This window comes from Delphinapterus leucas, chromosome 11, assembly GCF_059928025.1.
Source record: "Delphinapterus leucas isolate spDelLeu-1000000601 "Yukka" chromosome 11, BTC_Dleu_Yukka2, whole genome shotgun sequence".
Lineage (NCBI taxonomy): Eukaryota > Metazoa > Chordata > Mammalia > Artiodactyla > Monodontidae > Delphinapterus > Delphinapterus leucas.
In genome coordinates, this window is record NC_143139.1 from 32,770,466 (window position 1) to 32,792,968 (window position 22,503).

General features: G+C 38.0%; 1 protein-coding gene across 2 annotated transcripts in view; it reads right to left on the bottom strand.

Moving 5' to 3' along the window:
- Positions 1-561: 561 nt before the first annotated feature.
- GXYLT1 (glucoside xylosyltransferase 1) overlaps positions 562-22,503 on the bottom strand; it is a 55,290-nt gene continuing 33,348 nt past the window's right edge. For both annotated transcript variants that reach the window (XM_022572454.2, XM_022572455.2), the window contains 3 exons: positions 17,186-17,309; positions 16,799-16,971; positions 562-9,515 (listed from right to left, as the gene is read on the bottom strand). In XM_022572454.2, the coding sequence (XP_022428162.1) occupies positions 9,354-9,515; positions 16,799-16,971; positions 17,186-17,309 (459 nt within the window). In that variant the 3' untranslated portion in view covers positions 562-9,353. The remainder of the gene's footprint in view (positions 9,516-16,798; positions 16,972-17,185; positions 17,310-22,503) is intronic.

Consider the following 22,503-nt stretch of genomic DNA (forward strand, 5'->3'; position numbering starts at 1 on the left):
GTCACGATGTTCCTGTAAACCTCTACCAAAACAAATGTTATTCTAACTTCTGACAAGAAAGGGCAAGGTCCCAAGGCTTAACTTTAGCCCTCTGAGGTCCAGGCCCTGGCTAAGGGGAGGGGGTCCCTGCGCAGGACAGTTACCCTGACTGAGAGCATTCGTCCCGCACCCAGTCTGGGTCTTCCTGCCGGTGCCCAAGCCCAGCTAAGCAGGCAGATCTCAGCTGGAGGTGCCCTCAGGGCCAGGTCCCCAGACCATGCCCAGGCGTCATCACTGAGGGAGCCAGGTGCCCAGGAGCCAGCCGGCCCTCAGGCCACCCAAACAGGGGCCAGGTCCCGAGGTCTGCGACCCATGGAGACAGCTGCCGGCATTAGGCCGCAGAGATGGGAATAGAGGAGAGGTTCACTGCTGCTTCAAGGCCTAAGCCCAGCCAGTGGGCAGCCGTGGCGAGGGCTCTGGAGCTCTGCAGGACACACCCCCAGCCTGTCCCTGGGGCTCCCAGCTCAGCCACTGGCCCGAGGCCGCAGGGCCTGGGGGGCCCCGGAGAGAAGGCCACGATCCACCTCTCATTGCACTCTCTGGTGTTGAGGACCACTGCGAGTAACCACCGCGTGTGCTAACAGCTAACCCGCCCCGCCTGTTACAAATCTAGCGCAAAATGAAGGGACTGGCTTTAGACGGGAGGTGTAGCAACGTGGGGAAGCCAGAATCCATGGGAGCAGACTCAGGTTTATTACGGATTTGAGATCAATGTTTGTGCATGAGTAATCAATGATCCAAAAAGTGGGCTCTAAGGGTATGTGAATCATATGACCTATCATCTGAAGTTGTGTAGTAGCTTCACCGTAACCTTGCTAGCATGGAGCTTCCTCTCATTCTCTCTCTCTCTCTCTCTCTCTTTCACACACACACACACACACACACACACTTTCATTAAAGGATTTTCACCTCTTCTGGTTTAATTTCTTTCACTATCAACGAGGGTATACATTTTTGGGGAACATAATTTTACTTAATGTCTTTTTAAATAAAATGGCCAGAGTTCAAACACTTTTCCAAATTTACAAAAAACAAAAAACTTCCAGTTTTATAAAACATCCCTCAATTAAAATTCACTGAGCGGGCTTTCCTGGTGGCGCAGTGGTTGAGAGTCTGCCTGCCAATGCGGGGGACGCGGGTTCGTGCCCCGGTCCGGGAAGATCCCACGTGCCGCGGAGTGGTTGGGCCCGTGAGCCATGGCCGCTGAGCCTGCGCGTCCGGAGCCTGTGTTCCGCAGCGGGAGAGGCCACAACAGTGAGAGGCCCGCGTACAGCAAAAAAAAAAAATTCACTGAGCTTATCTGTGTGTCTACCATGTACAGTCACAGTGACAGATACCACTGAAAAAACAGAAATGATTTTTGCCTACAGAGTTTGTACTCTATGGAGCTGTGCTGTCCAAGATGTTAACCATGAGCCACAAGTGGCCACTTGAAATGTAGCAAATTTGAATTGAGATGTGCTGTATGTGAAAAATATAGGCTTAGTACAGTATGGAAAAAATATGATCTTGCTAACATTTTTATATTCACTACATGCCCACATGATAATATTTTGGATATACTGAATTAAGTAAAATGTATTATTAAAATTAACTGCAAGTGCTTTTTACCGCTTTTAATGTGGCTACTAGAAAATTTAAAATTAAATGTGTTTGCATTATATTACTGTCAGATAGCACTGTTCTAATAGATTAAAAACCTCTTTTAACCAGTTAAATGGCCCACTTAAAATATTTTAAATGCTAAAGAACAGTAGGTAAAGCACAGGTAAAACTGAGGGTCAAATTTTGTTAATTTCTACAAATAGATTTTTTAGAGCTATTCAAATGTATTTTAATACTATTCAAAATGTATTTTTAGAAAAGAATAGAAAGGTAAAGGAACCCTGAAGTAACAATATTCAGACATGCCAGTCTCACAGAAATGTAACTATTGTTATTTTATTATTATGTATTTCTTACATTTTATATTACTTACAAAAACTTCCCATTTAATTTTTAAAAATTTTAATAATCTGATATTTACTTTGATTTTTAAGGTACACTACAATTTATTCACGATTTAATGCACCTTAAATTACAACTAGAAAAATGGTAAAAGTAGTTAACAACTATTTCCCCTAACAAGTTAAAACTCATTACTTACGCTTTCATACTTCAGAAGTCCATACGCTAATCTCTACTTAAGTACACTACTGTGACATAATATGCAGCTAAAGAACGAGGTAGATCTAATGTATCAACAAGGAAAGATATCATAATATACTGTGTGAAATAAGGCAAGTTGTAGAAGCCATTGTAGAACCAAGCCCGTGTGTGGGTACACTGTGCGTACACGTGCATAGCAAGACAGGGAGGATACACACCAAATGCTCTTAGGGGTGGATTGTTAGGAGCCTTACTTTTTACTTCATATACTTTTAATTCTTCAGTATTGTTTGAATGTTTTTCAGTGAGGGCATTTTGTAACTTAATAAATGATTAAAAATATGATAAAGGTTGCTAATAACTATTAATACATTTCTCAACATAAATTTAGAACTTTTAAACTCTCTTGGAAGTAGTCATCACCTCAATAATCTTTTAAAACCCTTCAAGCTATCACTCTAACCAGAAAACCATTGTATAAATAATAAAATATGTAAAACTGAGAACTGTTGGATCATAATATTACCGAGACCCATTAAGGCACAATTACACCCTGGCACAGAAAAGGTACTCTTCTCTAGATGTGAAATTTGATCCTCTGGGTAGTTTTAAGAAATACTTGGGGACTTCTTTGGTGGCGCAGTGGTTAAGAATCTGCCTGCCAATGCAGGGGACACGGGTTCGATCCCTGGTCCAGGAAGATCCCACATGCTGCGGAGCAACTAAGCCCGTGCACCACAACTACTGAGCCTGTGCTCTAGAGCCTGCGAGCCGCAACTAGTGGGCCTGCATGCCACGACTACTGAAGCCCGTGCGCCCTAGAGCCCGTGCTCCGCAACAAGAGAAGCCACTGCAATGAGAAGCCTGCACACCGCAATGAAGAGTAGCCCCCACTTGCCACAACTAGAGAAAGCCCGTGTGCAGCAGTGAAGACCTAGCGCAGCCAAAAATAATAATGGTAATAAAAAGAAATACTTGGGCCAGTAAAATCATCTAGGTCTGTTGCCTACCCAATAGCTATCTTCTAAGCCCCTACCCTTCTACCCCACAGACTTCTAAAAGAACCCTGATGTTATTTCCTTTCCTGTGAGTATACATTCTTCAAGGGAGGCTATATTTAAGTTTGGGGCAAATCATGGCCTGAGCCAACCAGTGAAGTTTTATTCTCTTTGCAAAGTAATTGTTTTGGACACAGATATTGCTATGGCTATGAGAGCAAGTGGCACCTTCCTCTTATAAAAAGATATATTTTTGCATCTGGTTGTCACTTGAGACGCAGAATATTGGCTGTCACTTGGGGGCCGTGGGGGGAGACACAGCTCACATGGTGAGAACAGTACTGTAAAGACAAAAGGTACCTAGGTTTCTGATGACGTTGTCCAGTTGCCGAATTAGTCAGTCCAGGAACTGCCCTGACTTTTAGTTATCAAGCTTCCCAAGCCTAAAGATTCCAAAATTGCTTCTGACTGCTAGAATAATTCAGACACATCACTTGAAGAAATTAGGTATTTATTGAGTAGATGTTTATTTAGTAAGAACAACACAAAGTTTCTCAAGAAAAAGATGATTTGAATCCCCCCAAAACAGAACAGGGCAACTTTCCATTATTCTCAGGTTACAACCCAATCTATAATCTTATACTGACCCTCCCTTTAATAAATGTCAAGATACACAAAATACTTGGAGGAAGATATCCAAATTATCCTAAAACCGTCATATTTTCAGGTAAAAATCAATTTAAGAGTAGTAATCTCTGTGTAACACAGGACACCATAGCTGCCTTCCTGCAGCTTTAGAATCATTACTACTCAAAATATTAACATATTTATGCAAAATGCTTGTGAAAAATGGAAACACCTTCCAGTTTCTGACTTCGGGAACAAGTACAAACCACCATCTCCTTCATAAATCTTCTGTTACAACATCCATCAAAAGCCACTGGCCCAGCTCTCAGATACTGACAACAATGGATGTGATGCAATGGATGACACAGTTTACAGCTACGCTACAAGCCCTGAATTATTTTTGCATAACATTCCAATATTCCCTGAAGAGATTTTATACACAGGTTGAAAACAGCTATCTTCCATCATAGTCAAAGTCAACTTACATTTTAAATGAAAGGTACACTGTTGCTTTTCTTCAGTTTTTACAAGGAGTTGCTATGATGATGTGTGTTTGACTATGCTCACAAATTCAGACTGTATATGCAAACTACACATAATCAGAGGCTCCACATCAGGTCTTAAGTTTGGCATTAAAATGTCTGACCACAGACCCTCCAAATAACATTCACAGCATTAGAACTGACAGAAATTTTCCTTTCTTTTTCTCTCCGTATCTTTTCAAAGGTTCTCTTTTGTTTGAATACTGGGTTCATAGAAAATTCTTAAGAAACAATCCCATCAGACATTTGGAATTAATTGGTAGAGATGAGGTGACAATAGATATTTTCCATTTAGAAGTTTGACATAGACTTGTAATCAGTTTTAAATTGCCTAGTCCAATATGCTATTCCATGTTCTCGTAATTCTGTAATTGCTAGATATTTGGATTAACATCATATTCATTTTTAGTTAAAAAAAATTCTTGCATCACCTTTCACACCTGCCTTACGTTTATATAATTTAGTTTTAAAAATCTAGTTTCATGTTCAATGAATTAAGAAACGACGAACACCAGGACAGTTTAGCCAGACTTTAACAGGCAAAAAAGGGTTGCTTTGGCAATGTATAAAAGGATAACTGTTACAGTACTAATCATTATTTAATCTACTTTTATTAAATATTAAAATTCAATAAGGCAATTGTTTAAGATGCTTGAAATTACATTTAATAAAATGATAACTGGCCCCACACCTGACATACTGCTTCCCTAATTCTTCTCTATTTTGCTCTAAGGAACGAAAAGTTATTTAAAAAAAAAAAAATCAGTGGTCTCCCTAAATCACTACTGATTAACACTAAGGTGTTTATTACTTACAATATAAACTTCTGAAAAAGAAGACACTGAACACTTTCTTTTTAGGTTTTTCCATTTAATGTACTCCTGCTGCCTCCTGTTCTCTTTAATCCATTCCTAACACTTCAACTGGAAGTATGCCTATTGAGGAATCAGGAGATGTGATGTACTGTTTAAGCTGCCATTCATTCAAGGCAGGGCAGTGGTTCCCAAATCTAGCTTCTTATCAGTATCACCTGGGAAAACCACTGTGATAGATTCCTGGGCCCCCTTCAGATCTGATATGGCCATCCCCTCCTCCTGTGTTATTTTTTTTTTGTGGTCAGTCCTGCATAATCCAGCATCTGGGAAGACTAAAAGAATGTTAAAAAGGAAGATATTTGTCATCGTGTTTCGACAGGTCTTAGCTCACAAACTTGGATCCAATTAACAAAAAAATACAAAAAAAAAATACAATGTTGAATCACAGCACTAAATGATCAGTGAGTAGAGTGACTGGGAAAAGACTTTAGGATCAACAAATCAAACAAAGGTATCCTGGCTGCCCCTTCCATGAAAGCCAGCACAATTCCTGAGCCCAGAGGGCCTCGTGAACTGAAACAGAGGAAGGCAAGCAGACAGTGGTACAGGCTGGGGTGTTGCAACTCAAAAAGTGACTGTTCCCACACCTCCGCTCTCTACCTCTACTTCTCGATTTCCCCACTCTCATCCCCTCTCTTCTTGCACTCTGCCTTTGGCCATTCTCACTCTTATTCCCTTCTCTTTCCTCACTTTTCTCACTTCCTCTCTTTTCCTTCTTCCTTTGATCATTCCTTTACATCATTCTTTCCTTTGCTTTCTCTTCCTTAAAAATTCTTCCTTACATAATCTAAGCAAATTCATACCAGAGATAAAAAACATTCAGCCTAAAACAGAATGATCTGTTCAGGAGACAACAGAGCAACACAGAACTTCAACAGTAATGCTGGTGTGGCATGATACAAGCCATGCAGCAAATCCATTCTCTCTTCTGGGTCTCAACTTCATGACTTCTGAGTCTTACGAGGTGGGAAGGGCATATTGATTGTTCACAAACTTATGGCACAGAGAAGGTTAAATGATATGCCTCGGGTCCCTAACCAAGAAGAGAATCCAGATCTAGTTCACAGTCTGGTTTTCCTTCCATTACACCAATAACATCTGACTGAAGGCAAGATGAGAGAGCAGGGAGTAAGCAGTAGTATTGTTTCAGGCTCTGAAGTGTCCAAAGGTAAGTGGGTTACCGTATACATTATGAACTACTCTTCATAGGGAAAAAAAAAAGTATGTATTTTCTTAAAATGTAAATCACAATATATATTTTCTAAAGGTTTTCCAAGTTCCTCTAATTAGAGGTGGCTACTTCACATAAATGAGGGCTGGCTACATTATAAAGTCATTCCGCTTTGGTAATACTGCAGCCCAGAGATAGTTCTGAGGTCAGAATTGTTCTAACACATAGACTCAAAGGATATAGAATGTAATTCGTATAAACTGCATAGATACACCATCTTATGGAAAGAAATATAAAACGTTCTCTAAGCTGTTCTAGAATTTAACCTCATTAATGCTGAGAACTGCACTTCTTGAGACTTCTCAAGGAAAAAGTTACCCTATCTAAAGATAAACTCAGAAAACTCATTTTAATATTGTTAAGGACTTTTTGTGATACCCTAACTTTCAGGTAAACACAGTCCCTAAGTGGAGAGTTTTCGCCATAAACCAATTTATGGTAAAACGCTCAATTAGGTCAGGTCTGAATAAACCACATGAAGAACCTTCCAACTGATCCACAATGTAGAGTGTGTAACCGTGTAAATAGGTACAACAGGTGTGAGACCACAGCACACAGTCCAGTTAAACTATGACCACACTCTACCCAGTCCCAATCATACTAGAGCCTATGGGGCTAAGAGTCTCTGTTCACTAAGGAAATTAAATCTAAGCAACTTCCTAATATAAATTTGTATCGTGTCAATAACCCCAAGTACTTCCGCTAATGTTTCAGAATCACATTTATAATCCACCAACTGTGCCGAGAATTGTGGTCCTACCTTCAACCTTCAAGTTGGCAAAATGATTTCCAGGGGTTCCCAAACTGACACCAAAATCATCTGAGGTGCTTATTACAAATAGAATCATAATGTGACTTATTTTTGCACTCTGATTCTAACATTGTAGTCAGTAAGGGAAATCTGCCTAAGAACTGGATATTAACCGAAGCCAAAGGGGGTATGATGTCACTGTAGTTACCGAAGTGTTCACAGAGGTGAAATAACATGATGCCTGGCATTTTAAGATACTTCAGCAAAGGAAAAAGGGACAGATGACACAAATGTGGTAAGATACTGACGTGTCTGATCTGGACGAGGAGTCCCACTGTACTGTTCTCTCTACTTCTGTGTAATGTGCAGACCCATCTAGACATGGGGTACCAGAGTCACCAAAGGTGAGGCCCAGGAATCCATTCTCAGCAAGGTCCCCACAAGAGTCTAATGTAGCCAGGCCGCCAATGGTCTCACCTGGGGACCATTAAAAATGATCCTATACCCTCCAAACTTCAAAATTCTAGGGACCTCATTTTTTATTTAGCAAATCAACTTCAACAAGTTCACAAGTTCTCACAGTCACCACGGTGCTCTGCCAGGGACGCACAGACTGTGCTCTCTGAACGCTTCTGTCCAAGGGTGCTGGGCTGGCCATCAGCTTCTAATCTGCCTTTCTTAACACCTTCCTCTCCCAATTTGTCCCTGACTGAACTGCAAAGACCGAGGACCGTCTTCCACGTCTCCACAGAGGGCACTGTGTCTTCATAAACCCAATCACCACTATTTTCACAAAGGTGATAGTCTTCCTTCATGATTTTCTCTTCTCTATTTAAGCGTTAAAATGTCAAAAGGAGAAAAAGAAGTTAACCATACAGTACTTGGTAAAATGAGACGTGTGCCCCAGCACAGTACATGCTAAGTACTCAGAATCTACAGCTATAGAAGACAGGTCAAAAACACTAAGAGAAGTAATATTTTCTTATTGCCAAGATAAAAAAAAAAAAAAAACTGTCTTAAGTGATATTCAAAGAAGGAGGACATGCACATCAAACCAAATCAAAACTAGTTTTTCTATAATCAGATGTGACAATCTTCTGAAGCCAATCAACCATGAAAGTTGTCTAACTTAAAGTAAGGCTCTATACGTATATTTGCTTCTTCAAAAATATCTTGCAAAGCCATTTTGAGGTAGAAGGAAAAAGGTTTAAGTGGACCACTTTTTTTCTGCTCCACTGTAACTATAATGACTGCTCACAGGAAGTACATAGCTTATGCATTTTGGTCCCTCACATTTTCCACCATCATATAAGTACACTCGTTAGGTTCTCATTTTATTATCAGTATATTTATTGTGTCCAGAATGCCCAGTAAAGCTGAAAATTTTCATTTAAAGTGATAAAAAATTTCCTAAAATACCTAATTAATAATCTTAGATATGACTTTTGGCAAGACAGTTAAGCACATACAAATGAAAATTCTACGTTTCACAAATACACACAGAGACTAATAATCAAAACTTTCAGTCTTCCCTCTCAATTTTAAATGTGCAGTTTACTTATAAACTAATAATAATTTTAAGCATGATTGTCACAAAAATATTTTAAAACAGAGATGAAATGTATAAAGGCACACACAGATTGTCGATAGTGACATCAGTTACATCCCATTTCTTTAGAAACAGAACATTTTCTGCTCCTGTAAACAACTTTCTTTTCTCACACATTTAAAGTGAGGTTAGTGCTGACATAAAATTATTGCTATACTCACAGTTTGAGTGTTTCCACTGTGTATGAGGTACATTTTTCTCCAACCATACATCCCTACTGCTCTTACCCACTTGAGAGTAAGAGTCAAACAAAGTCTGTAGGCTATAACCATTCAATAATATCTTCATCAATACTAGAATGATAGCAAATAGCATTACAAAACATCAGAAATCAAAAATATCTTCTTGTTGGGGTCCAAGACTTCAACTTATTCTTCATTACATGAAAATACTGCTCATTAAACTTCTTCGGGAAAAAAATTATTCTGAAGATGAATAATTCTTTCCTGAACACTTCATCTAAGACTATTCCTTCACACACATCCTCTGATATTTTGTTGTTTTAATTCATTTGATCTAGCGGTCACCAAGAATCACCTTTCCTTTGGTGGTCTATCATAACGATCTTGTATGCTTTTCGTCAGCTGTTTGATAAATATTTTGTAAATTTTTCCACAGTATGTATGCACTGTCTTTTGTAGTTCCAGTTCTAAAGGCTTTAATAAAGAATGGATGTTGTCATCTTCAAAAGAACACTAGAGAAAGAAAATAAGACAAAGATGTATATAAAAATTTCACTCTATTCCCAACAACTTCTTCTTCAATCAACTTTACATTGACAACCTCCGTTTAAAGTCTCACAGAAAGTATGTGCCCAACAAATAATTTCAATGAGTTTAACAGACTACGATCTCACAGGAGGAGGGAGAGAGTACGGGTAACTCACTGGGGGTACTGAGGAGAGCCCTTCAGAGAGGAGCATGGAGGCAGGGCACTCCAGGCCAAGGCAAGAACATGGTCAAGGGCAGAGAAGACCAGAGATACTGACAGGTGTGAGATGACAACCAAAAGCTCGAGGTGTCTGAGAGAGACTAATAAGAGCCAAGAATCACTCTGGTAACTCTGGTGAGGCTGGACTGGGAAGGAGGGAGACGGAGGCACAGAGCGCGAGGAATGCAAAATGACAGCACAGGTCAGTGCTTCCCACAGAACTCTAACTGCACAAAGGGATCCCAAGGATAAAGATGTTTGAGAACTGCTAAATACCAAGCACTCTTGGGGGGATTCACAGTGGCACATGAAAAACTATAAAAACAGAAAATACATCTGTTGGGTATTGTTTGGCCCACTAATTCCAAAATATACTTTTTACCCTTTTCACCATAAAATATATTAATAGCCCAAGGAATATATTTTGGAAAACACTGTTGTTCATAGTTAAGTGCAAATAACCTGTGAGCTTAGTATTTTCAACCAGGTACATTTTTTCATTTAGTATTTGCAACTACAGTCAGAAAGACTGATGGGGCTTGAAAACAGAACATTTTACGGGAAAAGTTTGAAGTCAGTGAAAAATGCAAAATCCTGAAGGAAATTCAGAATCTGAAATCTAGGAGGGCTGCATATGACCTGAGGTTCACTACGCTGCCACTGAGGGAGAGGAAATAAAAGCACCATTTGAATCACAATTAGTGAGTCTGTAGGAAGCCACAGCCCATCTAGGGAGAACAGGCTGAACGTAGATGCTAATTTAGAACATGGACGTGTAGAGCTGCAAAGAGATCCTAAACCTGGGTGCCTCTAGTGCAAGAAAACTATGAGCATTAACTGCATGAAACCTTCACTCTTGGGGTGGTTTTTCAAACCTAATTCCATATACTGAAGATAAATATCTTGAAGTATTTTTGCAAACCAAAAAAACCCCAAAAAAACAAAAAGAGGAGAGGCTTAACTGGGAAGAACGTAACGAAAATAACAACAGCTAGCACACAGGGATCTAGGAGAGACTGCTGAAAGCTGGACTGGTTAAAAGAGGGCCCTTCCTACATGCCAGGCATTGTTCTAAGAGCTTTATACGTATTAATGCACTTAAGCCTCATACCAACTTCATGTAACAGGACATCACTATTTACAAAGCAACTTAAGGCAGGGGGAGAATCCTCCCAGTTACAATGCTAGTTAGGTGGCTAAGCCAGGAGTCCGCCTCAGCTGCGAAAAGAAATCGATAGCTAGTGGGAAGCAGCCGCATAGCACAGGGAGAACAGCTCCGTGCTTTGTGACCACCTAAAGGGGTGGGATAGGGAGGGTGGGAGGGAGGGAGGTGCAAGAGGGAAGAGATATGGGGATATATGCATATGTATAGCTGATTCATTTTGTTATAAAGCAGAAAGTAACACACCACTGTAAAGCAATTATACTCCAATAAAGATGTTTAAAAAAAAAAAAAGTCAACAGCTTTACAACCACACAGCACTGCTTATCCAAAACAGCAAACGCAACTGTGCCAAGTCAGTTTCAAAAACTCTGTTAAAAGATGCAGCTCTGTTAACAGTGGTAAACTGTGCTGTGCTGTATACAGACACGTCTACATTTGTCTGGGGTTATGCTGAAGAAGGTCAGGTTTACCTTACCTTCTTCAAGGTTTAACACCTGTATTAAGTGATACTGTCAAGTAACATTTCACTGTGTATAAGCAACATACTTGGACAACTGTGGCTGAGAGGTGAGTAATAATGGGAAGAGCAAACTGTGGTCTTTTTCTTACTCTACAATGACAAAAAATGAAAACATAACAAAGGTGTTTAAAAGTAAACTCCCAGGAATACTAGAGATTCAGTTCATCCACTTTCATGTGATTTAAATCCCAGTTTGTGGTTAAATTTCTTTTTTCTTCACTGGGAAAGTCTTTTGATGAGTATTTTCCCAAAATAAAAATAGTGCCTCATGAATTAGAGCTCTTTTAGTCCAACATATAACACAAGTAATTTGCCCTTTACGGGAGAAGGTGATAAATCACCCAGATGTCTACCTGTAGTACACAGCCGGAAGTCACGCCCTCCACCAGCCACAGACTCTGCAGTGTCCAGGAGTTGTGCAGCATGGAACGCACATCCAGACGTTCCCTTTCCCAGAGGCCACATGTGCCCTTACCTGACTGGGCGCCTCTTCCCATACTGAGTGCTACGTTTGACTGGTCTGCACCATTCCTGCCTGCCTGGTACTCATCCTTCCAGCTCAGTCCAAAGTCAGCTCCTCTGAGAAGCTCTCCTGACACAGTTAATCACTCCCTCCCTCTTCACTGGCACCGCACCCAGCACACAAACTTTTAGGAAGGTCATGTTTTATATCTAAGACTGTCAGTTGAAGGCAGTGAATAAATAGTGAGGCTATGATGACCACAAGTAGATAATTAAAGGCATTTTCAAAAAACAGAACATGTTTTAAAAGTATGGCAGAATGGCAGGCAGTTCAATCTGACAAATGCTGAGTGCCAACTATGTACAAGAAGGTTGTGCAGGAGGGAAATGGTCGAGAATCCCTTGCATCTCTGCAAATCTACTGCATCTTATGCAAATAGAAGAAGGGTGTGAAGTAAATCATAGGTAACACAGAAACACCAAGAAATCTAATAATTCAAACGAAATACAAGAAGCAGAAAATATTTTACAGAGCAATAAAATATTTTGTTCCCATTGCAAATCTGCAATTTTTAATCTTAGTATGTTTATTCACTCAGCAACTAATATTTAACAACTATGTGTGGGCTGTAAAAACTGATTTGCTGGCAGACAGAGCCATGCATTTACATTTTAAAAATGGTTCACGTCCTTATTGTTCACAGCATTCGATGGCTATGACTAAGCTTCTGTCTGACACTTGCATAAATGCCCTTGTCTAAACTGCAATTCTTTTAAATTACACTTCTCACTGAATTATAGATAAGGCAAGATAAAAACACTAACCAAGAGCACCAAAAAAGACTGATTAACTTCATTAAGTTGAAAAATGGGTAATATGGCTATTAATATGGACCCAAAACAAACATTAATCTTTAATTACTTCAGTATTTGAAATAGTTTTTAAAATAAGATTTATTTTTTAAAAACCAAGTGTAATTCATCAGCTTAAAACCAATACTCAATTTTTTTAAAGTATACATTTATAGAAGATCAGAAAAGATCAAATAAAACTAGTAAGATTTAATTCCTTAATAATGTTTTTTTAAATGATCAAAGGCAACAAAGAAATCACATTTTTATAGGAGTGCATTTCTTTTCTATCCTGCAAAGTCTCAGAACCCCAAATGTACCTTTTGTCATTTTTATTACCTCTTGACAACCCATGATAAAGCATTATTAAAATACGATATTGATTTCTGAAGGCATACAAGGTTGGCTACATGAAAATGAACATCACTAAATTTTATAATTCTTCAGTGAGTGTAGCTGTATCGTGATAAACTGATTATTCAGAAACCTTCTCTCTCAGGTTTATAGGACAAGAAACTTAGCAAAAACACTAAAACTGTAGCCTACAATGCTGTCAGCACTTTGCCTACCACCAGGTTTGAGAAACTCAGATTTCCAGGAGAAACCTTCAGCTCCTTGTCACTGCAGACCGTCACCTTACACAGCACATCATCACCGCATCTAGCCCAGCCCTGCTGCTGCCTCCCTTCACCCATCACCCCAAACAGCTCAACGCCTGACCTCCTCTCGGACCTTCCACAACCCTGAGGCTTTTTCTCAGGCAATTTTGGCCCAGCCTGCTCACCTGGCAAACTCTTACTCATTCTTCAGGGCTCACTTCAAATGCCTCATCAACAAACCCTTCCCTGGCTCTTCGGGGCAAAACTTGCACTCTTTCACAGTCCTAGTACAATCTGTGTCTCAGGAGATTACAGTTCAGTATCTTTATCCCCATTCCTATTACTGAGGCTGTACTAGCAAACAATGAGAGCAGTCACGAGCAGATACTGAGCATCTAGCGAACAGGGGCATCAGCTCTTCTCCTGACCCCCACGCTTACACCAAACCACTCCTGTTATTTTATTTATGTTTCTGTCTTCAGGTCCACATAAGATTAGACACAGTCTAGCAGAGCAGTGAACACACCCATGTGAGAGATGAGTGCTCACATACACTTCTCCCCAGGTATCAATGAATTAGCTGCATGGATAGCACTTGATATAATGCTCCTTAAGCAAAATCATAAATCCAGTCCTTATTTGGATTTGCCCCAAGTCTTGGTCCCCAACATATTCAGAGACCTGGTTCATGCATCATCTCCCCCTGTCAATCCACCTGAATTAAACAAGAGCACCGTAAGAACAAGGAAAAAAAAAGAGAGAAGAACAGATATCTGGGGTGGTGGGGCCAGTATAATTTTTTCCCAAAATCAATACAAAGTAAACGCTTAAAAGAGAAAACCCCATTTACAAAGGCAACAAAGAAGATAAAATACTTAAGGATAAACTTAAGATATGTTCAAAATCCACAGTATGAAGAAAACTATTAAACATTCCTGAAAGACACAAATGAAAGACAGACCTTGTTCTTAAGATGTCTCAACACCATTAAAATGTCAGCAGTCACTAAGTTAATATGTGAAGGTGATACACTCCCAACAAAAAAACAAGTTTTTTACGTAATTGAATGAGTTGATATTTGTGGAAAAATAAAAATACAATAGGTAGGAAAACACTGAAAGGACAGGCTACGAAGAGGAAGTAACCCTATCAGATATTAAAATACAGCAGAAAGGCTTTATAATTAAAAGTGTGCAAGAGTACAAAAATGGACAGACCAATGGAGCAGAACAGAAAATCCAGAAATTACAAATGGAACTTTAGTATATAATAAAGTCAGTATCTCAAATCTTTGGGTTACAGATAGACTTTTAAATAAATGGTGTTGGGACAAGACAGCTATTTGGAAAAAGATCAAATTAGACCTATTCCTCTCTCAAAAGAGTAAATTCCAAATTGAGCAGGAGGCTAAATGTAATAAATGAAAAAGTATATAGGTGAATTTTTCTATAAGCTGAGTATAGGTAAGGAAAGACTTTCTAATTACTACTTTTTTAAAAAAAGGTTTTAAATTTGATTACATAAAATTTTTTAAAAACAACTTTGAATGGTAAAAAATTCCATAAACAGTCAAATTGGGAAAAAAATTTACATCAGATATCACAGAAAAAGAACTAACATCTTTAATACACAAAGAACTTGCAACAAATGGTGGGGAGGTGGGGAGTAGAGACCGAAACTCCCTCATGGTGATGACTGTACAACTCTGTAAACATGCTAAAAACCACTGAATTATTTATACTATGGGTGAACTGTGTGGTATATAAAATATGTTATCAATAAAAAAGATGTAAAAATAGCTGTTAAATATATAGAAGGATGTTCATCTCAATCATAAGAGAAAGGCAAATTAAAATTAAACTAAGATTCCATTTCTCACTCGTTAGAATGGCAAAAATTTTTCAAGCTTGGTAATACACTCTGTTAGGGAGGCTGTGAGTAACAGGCCTCGTCATGAACTGTTGGCGGGAATGCAAATAATCCCCACGTAGGGAAAACAGGCGGTATCTTCAATTAAAATTATCCCATGTCCAGGAATTTACCCTGAAGAAACATCTCTCAACAATACATATATGTGTATGGCAAAGTTATGCACTGCTGTGTTATTTATTATTCAAAATGCTGGAAAAGACCAAAATGTTCAAACATAAGAGATTAATTGAATAAACTCTGGTACATGCACAAAACGGAATATCATACAGCTGTTTAAAGAAAAAAAGCATGAAGAAAATATTTATAAATGCCCAAATTTCCAGAATACTGTAAAAAAGGCAAAGCGCAAATAAAGATGAACAGTATGCTACTTCTCATGTAAGAAAAGGGGAATTACAAAACATACACGTATCTACTTACCTGTACAGGAAGGACAAACCAGAAAATGAAATTGGTGATGGGGTGGGGGGCCTGGGGTGGAAGGATGGGGGAGGAGCGCTACTTCTGAGTAAACCGTTATATAGTTTCGACTTTTTGAAGTATATTAATATTCCTCATATCAAACTAAAGTTAAATCAACAAAGATGAGGGGAAAAAACTTAAAACTGAAAGCATACAGAAACACATGAACCCAACTGTATTTCCAATGAATGAATAACCACACTGAAGGAAGGAGAAAAGAACTGATGCAAGTAACTTCTGTACATAGTACTGAGTACACACCCTCGTCTGGGGCAGGGGAGGGGCGGGGGGAGGACTAGAAACAAATCCTTTATAGTAGGCTGGTTTTTCAAGAACAGAGGAGCAGAGATAGCAGTATGAATGGAGCATTTTTGAAATTAGTTTAAGTGTACTGCAGAACTAAGCAAAAGAGGAAATATTTTATGCTCGGAGCCAGGATTCTAATTGTGGAAGAAATGAGATAAAACAGAAACAAAGTAGGAGAAGGCAAGGAAGGGGCCTAAGGGAATGGAACTGGAGGCACTGGTGTGAGCACATGACTGTGTGTGTTTGTATATTTGTATTTCCCAGCTCTGCTGCTGAAAGGGCTTAGAAGGGAAGACACCCTTGTAGCAATAAGTATCGGAGTTCCTTTGACAGCTGATTTCAGGGTGAGGGCAGGGAATGTATAACAAGACGAGCCTGGGATATTTTCTTTGGACAGAGAATGCGGAGGTACTCAAAATAATGATGGGAATATGTCAAATGAGCACAAGAGGTAGCCAAAAGGGCTCCCGATCGCCAAATCTGGCACAACTTCAGCATCAATATAAATAAAATTGAATACTGCATTATAAATCATGGAAAAAAATATATATCAGTGAGTTCACACTGATAATGTATAGATCAATAAGTGGGCAAAGGGGAGTGCTCTTCCTTACAGCAGAACGCCAAGTGCCAGAGCTAGGTGTGGAAGGAGTGCTGGGTTTATAACTGATGAACTAGGGTAAAGGATATGCAAATTCTCTGTAAGCTTGCGAGTATGTCCACAAAAACATTTTTTTAAAAAAAGCTTACATTTCTCAGTGCTTCATAAATAGCTCTAAATGCTGGTTGCTTATCATCATGGTAAACACCTCTGTTCCCATGAAGAATAAAGATTCCTTCTTCTTCGGCTTCTTGGCAATTGCTTCCATATATGCAATGATCTGGTCGATAATTCCATTGACACGGAAAAACAAAAAGGCTTTCTAGGCAGAGACAAAACAAAAAAGCAAACATACCCTAATTCCACAGAATTAATACTTTGCAAAATTTTAGTTTAAATTTAGTTTACTCTGTCTTAAAAAAAAAAGTGATAGCCATTAGTATAAGCCAAAATCAAATAAATGCATTTCTCCAGTTCTGACTAAATATTAACTATGATTTTTTTTACAAATGCAAAGAATAAATTTAAATGATTACCTGGATTATGAAAAAATATGATATTCAACAGATCTTGATCACCCCATGTGATGTTCAGTTTGTATTTTTTAAGCAATGGCATAAGTATATCTCCCCATCGTAGTCGCACAGAGGTCATATCATTCTGTTGGTAAATACATTAATGAGATTCTCAGGCTTCCAGGTGTAAAACGGCAGCATAATGACAGTTCCCCATTCTTCCCTTAGCAATTGTTACAGAGCAAGGGGAGAAGTGTAAACTTTCTTTCTTTCTCTTTTTTTTTTTTGTGGTATGCGGGCCTCTCACTGCCGTGGCCTCTCCCGCCGCGGAGCACAGGCTCCGGACGCGCAGGCCCAGCGGCCATGACTCACGGGCCCAGCCGCTCCGCGGCACGCAGGATCCCCCCCGGACCAGGGCACGAACCCGCGCCCCCTGCATCGGCAGGCAGACTCCCAACCACTGCGCCACCAGGGAAGCCCAGAAGTGTAAACTTCTGTTTCAAAACCAAGTGACTCTAATGTAAACGTAAATGTCAGTAAAACTGTCCAGCTGGAGTGCAGAAGATAACAAAAGAAGGTATCTGAAGCTGCACAAAGAAGTGATAAAACTAACAGATGTTGGGGAGGAAAGGGAAAGAAAAAGTATGTGGTAGTTTAAGTACTATGACTGTGACCTCATCTTAAAAAGCAGATAGCTTTAGTACCTATGTCATATGTCTAGACACAGTACCTATGTCTCTATCATACAGCTGCTGAGGAGCAAACCTGTTAATATATAAATAAAAAGTACTAGGAAAAGTACCTGGCACAGTGTTAGCTATTATTGTCACCATGATCATTATTATTCTTAGTCTGATTTGCCAACCCTTTATAACTGGCATTTCAAAGAGGTCATTTGAAATTGATAAATCAAAAATAGATACTGAATTTCGTCAGATGCCTTTTCAGCCTCTATGGAACTACTCATAGCTCATACCTAAGGAAACAACAGAGTTGAAAGAGGGCTGGGGATCATGTGAACCTGGGGTGAAGTTGAATACTAAGTCTTTTATACCAGTTTGACTCTGAAACTCTCCAGACTTAAACCCGTACTCCTCAAAGTACAGTTTGCAGTGTGCTGATCAGTGAATTTTTCACGTCCTCTACAAGATTTAAGTACACAAATTAAGAGTAAGATTTAGAAACTTTTATAGCAATTTTATGTGTCTTTAGTCTAATATTTTCCTAGTAATTTATTTACATTATTTTTAGAAAAGCATTGCCTCATGACAGATTGTAAACAATGTTTAAAAAAACACGGATTCTTCTCCACGGATAGCTTAAAAAACATTATTACAAGCTATTCTAGGATATATAACAAACACAATGGAGGTATAAACAATCTATACTTTGAGAAAGAAAAGTCAGAATTCCTGGGAAAAAAACTACGTATTTAAACTAAATATAATCTGCTATAATTGTATTACCTTTGTGTGAAGTTTCTCAGAATGCAGTAAATACAGTAAACTATACACAATCGGAAATAAATCTGGAAAATGACTGAAACAAGTTTTACTTAAGTAAATATTAAGAAAATACTTTATTGAAAGGATGACTCTGAAATAAGTCACAGATCATGTTCACTAAATGTTCTTAGGATCTGAAAAGGAAACTTCTGAATTGCTCAAAAGGACCAAGACCAGAAACAGATTAAATAGACAGGACTGGTGGACCCCTTGTACCATGTCAATGTTCAAGTCTTCACTGGATTCTACTTATGAAACAAAAAAAATGTATAGAGAGACAGAAATACACCTATTCAAAGAAATACATCTATTCAAAGAAAAGAAAGATAAAATTACAAGGTCCAGGGCAGTTTTAGGGAAAAAAGAAAAAAATCAAGGGGTGGGAGGTGGGGGGGGCCTTTATAATACACGTAACGGAAAAGTCCTACTAGAAAAATACTGGACAAGAAGCAATAACACTAACATTATTTGCTGAGGATACAACCTAGAATATCCAAGACAACCAATGAAAACTATGAGAAATGAGTTTAATAAAGAGGCATCATATGTAAAAAGAGCTCAAGTCAACAGAAATGGAAAAATGGCAAAGTACAGAAATAGTCAAAGGATATGGCCATACAGCCATTCACAAAGGAGGAAACAAAAATGGCTAAAATTTGTATGAAAAGATTTTCATCCCACATTGGTGGTACAGTGAGGAAAGTAAAAATTAAAATACATGAGATATTTTTCAGCCATGTAACTACATATTCATACTAGTACACACAAACAATAAAATCAAAACATTCTTTCTCCACAATATCACACATATTAAATGTGACAGGCTATATGTACTGACATAAAAATCATTTATATATTTACTAAGTGAAAAAAGCAAACTGAAGATATATAAAAGAATTCTACATATAAATGCTAATGTACATGTATATCTGTTTCAAAATACTTTTTTAAAGGGTCTGAAGAATACACAGCAAAGTTTATAATGCCATTTGGGCAAAGGAATGAAACTGAGGAGAGTGGTGTGTAAAGGGGGGACTTGTCTTTTTACTCTATATGCAATGAATTGCCTGAATTTTTATAAGCATGATTTAGTTTTGTAAATTTTTTTTTAAAGAAAACATTTTTAATCTTACAGTCCAGTACCTTGAAAAGTACAGTAGTGCAGTACAACAGCTAGCATACAGGAACCGGCATCAAGTGAACAGGCAAGAAGAGTTACTGACTGGAGGAGGGAGAGGAGGTGGGAGATGATAGAGCTGAAGTAGTTTTGTAATTCTTTAAAAAGATGTAGTTCTAATTTACTAATTTCAGCAAACCTACCAAAATGCACATGCATTATATTAAGATAAATTAGTTTCATTTCTAGAACTATGTATGCTTTTGAAAATAGACAGACTCATTATTATCATCAGTTTAGGTTACAAACAAATATAAAACTGACAGGTGGCTATTCCTATTATGTTCCAACAATGCTAGAAACTGAGAATTCATCAATTCCCAAAGATTAGTTACTCTCCTAATCTCTGAAAAGTTCCATCCCTTTTGGTAAGATGTTCATTGATATTGGTTTAAGCTCTACATGTAACACAATAAAAGCCCTCCATCACATACATCTTTCAAATATGTAAAAACGACCCTCACAGCCACCTCACAATAAGTATTCTCTTTTTAATGGCCTAGTTTCTAAAACTTCTGTCTGGCCTCTGCCAGTAATTATGTACTGAGTTGCTACTTTACGCCAGACTCCATGCTAAATATTCTGAATACAAAGCTGCATAAAAGATACACCCTGCCCTCAGCAGATGGAGAAAACAGGCAAAAATTACTTTACAAAGTAATATATGGCACGACATGAACAGGGTACAGTAAATATACAAGAAAAAAATTCTCAAGATGCCTTATTTATATTCTCTGGTTTTTAGCTAATAAATAGAAAAAGGTTAAGAAATATCTTAATAGAGATTCAACACTGCAAATACAATCATAATACAAAATACAAAGCAGTATCTTAGCCAGTGTTATATCAATGTCTATCAAGCATTATGAGAAAAAAAACAAAAAAGTTAAAATTTTACTATTTTAATTTTTAAAATATATAATTATAATACATCAGGTTGGAACTGAATAATCATGAATGGTAGGACTGCGTGACAGCAAAGCAAAGACTTTAAAACATGGCCATGGCCACTGTCCTAAGTGGGTAATCTTACAGCTTTTCATGTGATAGGCACTATGGGGTAACATTCATGGATCTGCATGAAACAGTTTGAAAAGTTATTACAAGTAATTCAGTTACATCACTAGAGCTCTAAAATTTAAGATCTGTGCCAGAAATTATAGAGTTAGTAGGAAAAAACAAGGCAATGTTTGCTAAAGGTATGTTTGGAAATCAGGAAAAATAAAGGTATATGAAAAACAGAACTAAAAATCAATAAATTTTGTAGAAACATATCAGCAATCATAAATACAATTTTAGAAACAGAGTAAATCTGTGTTGTTCCCACTGGGCAAGAATAGAGCTGTTTGAAACAGAGGGATAGTAGGTATGAAGTAAATTGTGCCTACTAAATTAATGTACTATCACACTCCTCATATTTTTCTTCATTAAGTCATTAATACATAGAAAAAAACAAAAGCTTGAAATTTTAGAAATTATTTCCACTCTTATATCTACATCTCTAGCTGGTTTAGAACATGCCACAGACAAAAAGAAAAGGGAAAGGGGAGAAACTGTTAAACATGTTTAAGAATGATATTTAAGTAAGTAAAAGGTAAATAAAAAATAATCAGAGATTTGAACTATATAACTGCAATTTGAAATTTTCTTAAAAATCAAGTAATGATGTTACACTAAATTATCTCTAAGGTTATTGCAACACTACACTTCTCATAATTCTAAGAATTTCAAATGAAGAGCTCCTGAGCAGTCACATTATTCCTTAGCACATAATCTTACAGCACCATCTTCTGGTATAATATTACTGTGCATAGTCTAACCATCAGAAAAGTAAGAAAACTCATGGTATGACACCTGTTTTATTTAGTAAAACTTTATGGTACATGAAATTTTAAAACTCAAAATATATTAAAAAATTGGGTAATTGAAGAAAGATGTTCACTTGTAAGCAAAAGCAAAGGTTACACTGGCCTCATTAATGCATTCATTTGTGGAAGACAAGAGTGAAATGAAATCAAGATTTCAGAAAGGTACAGAAAATGGGAAAGCTAAAAAAACCCCTAGGTTTACTAGATCTTTACAGAAGACAAGAGTGATGGGTATTAACTGTCTTAAGAATGAAATGGCGAGATGTGGGTGGTGAAGGCTACCAAGCAGTACTGCTGCCTAGAGCAAGGATAAGAAGGGACAAGAGATTTAAATCAGACATGCCGAAAGGAGTATTAAGTAATGGTGTAAATTCTGGTCCACCAGAAGCCATAAGAAAAATACCAGACAAATATATATACACATACAAATATACATATATATTACATATATATTCATACCATAAAAGACATACTATCCCTTGATGTTTGATTTAGTACTAACTAGATGTAAAAGGATAAACAGTAAGTCTCTATCAGTGTTTCAGAAGCCACTGCTTTTAGCTAACACTGAAGTGCTTACTATGTGTCATGCTCTGTACTAAGCATTTTGAATGGGTCTCTTTTAAATAGACAACCTACATAAGTCCATTTATTATCTCTATTTTTCAGCTGAGAGCACTGACATTTGAAAGTTAACTAGTTGGCTAGTGGTTGTGGTGAACAGGTGGCAAAGCTAAACGTAAGGCTAAACCACTTGACCCCAATGCCCCCAGACTACGACTTAAGGAC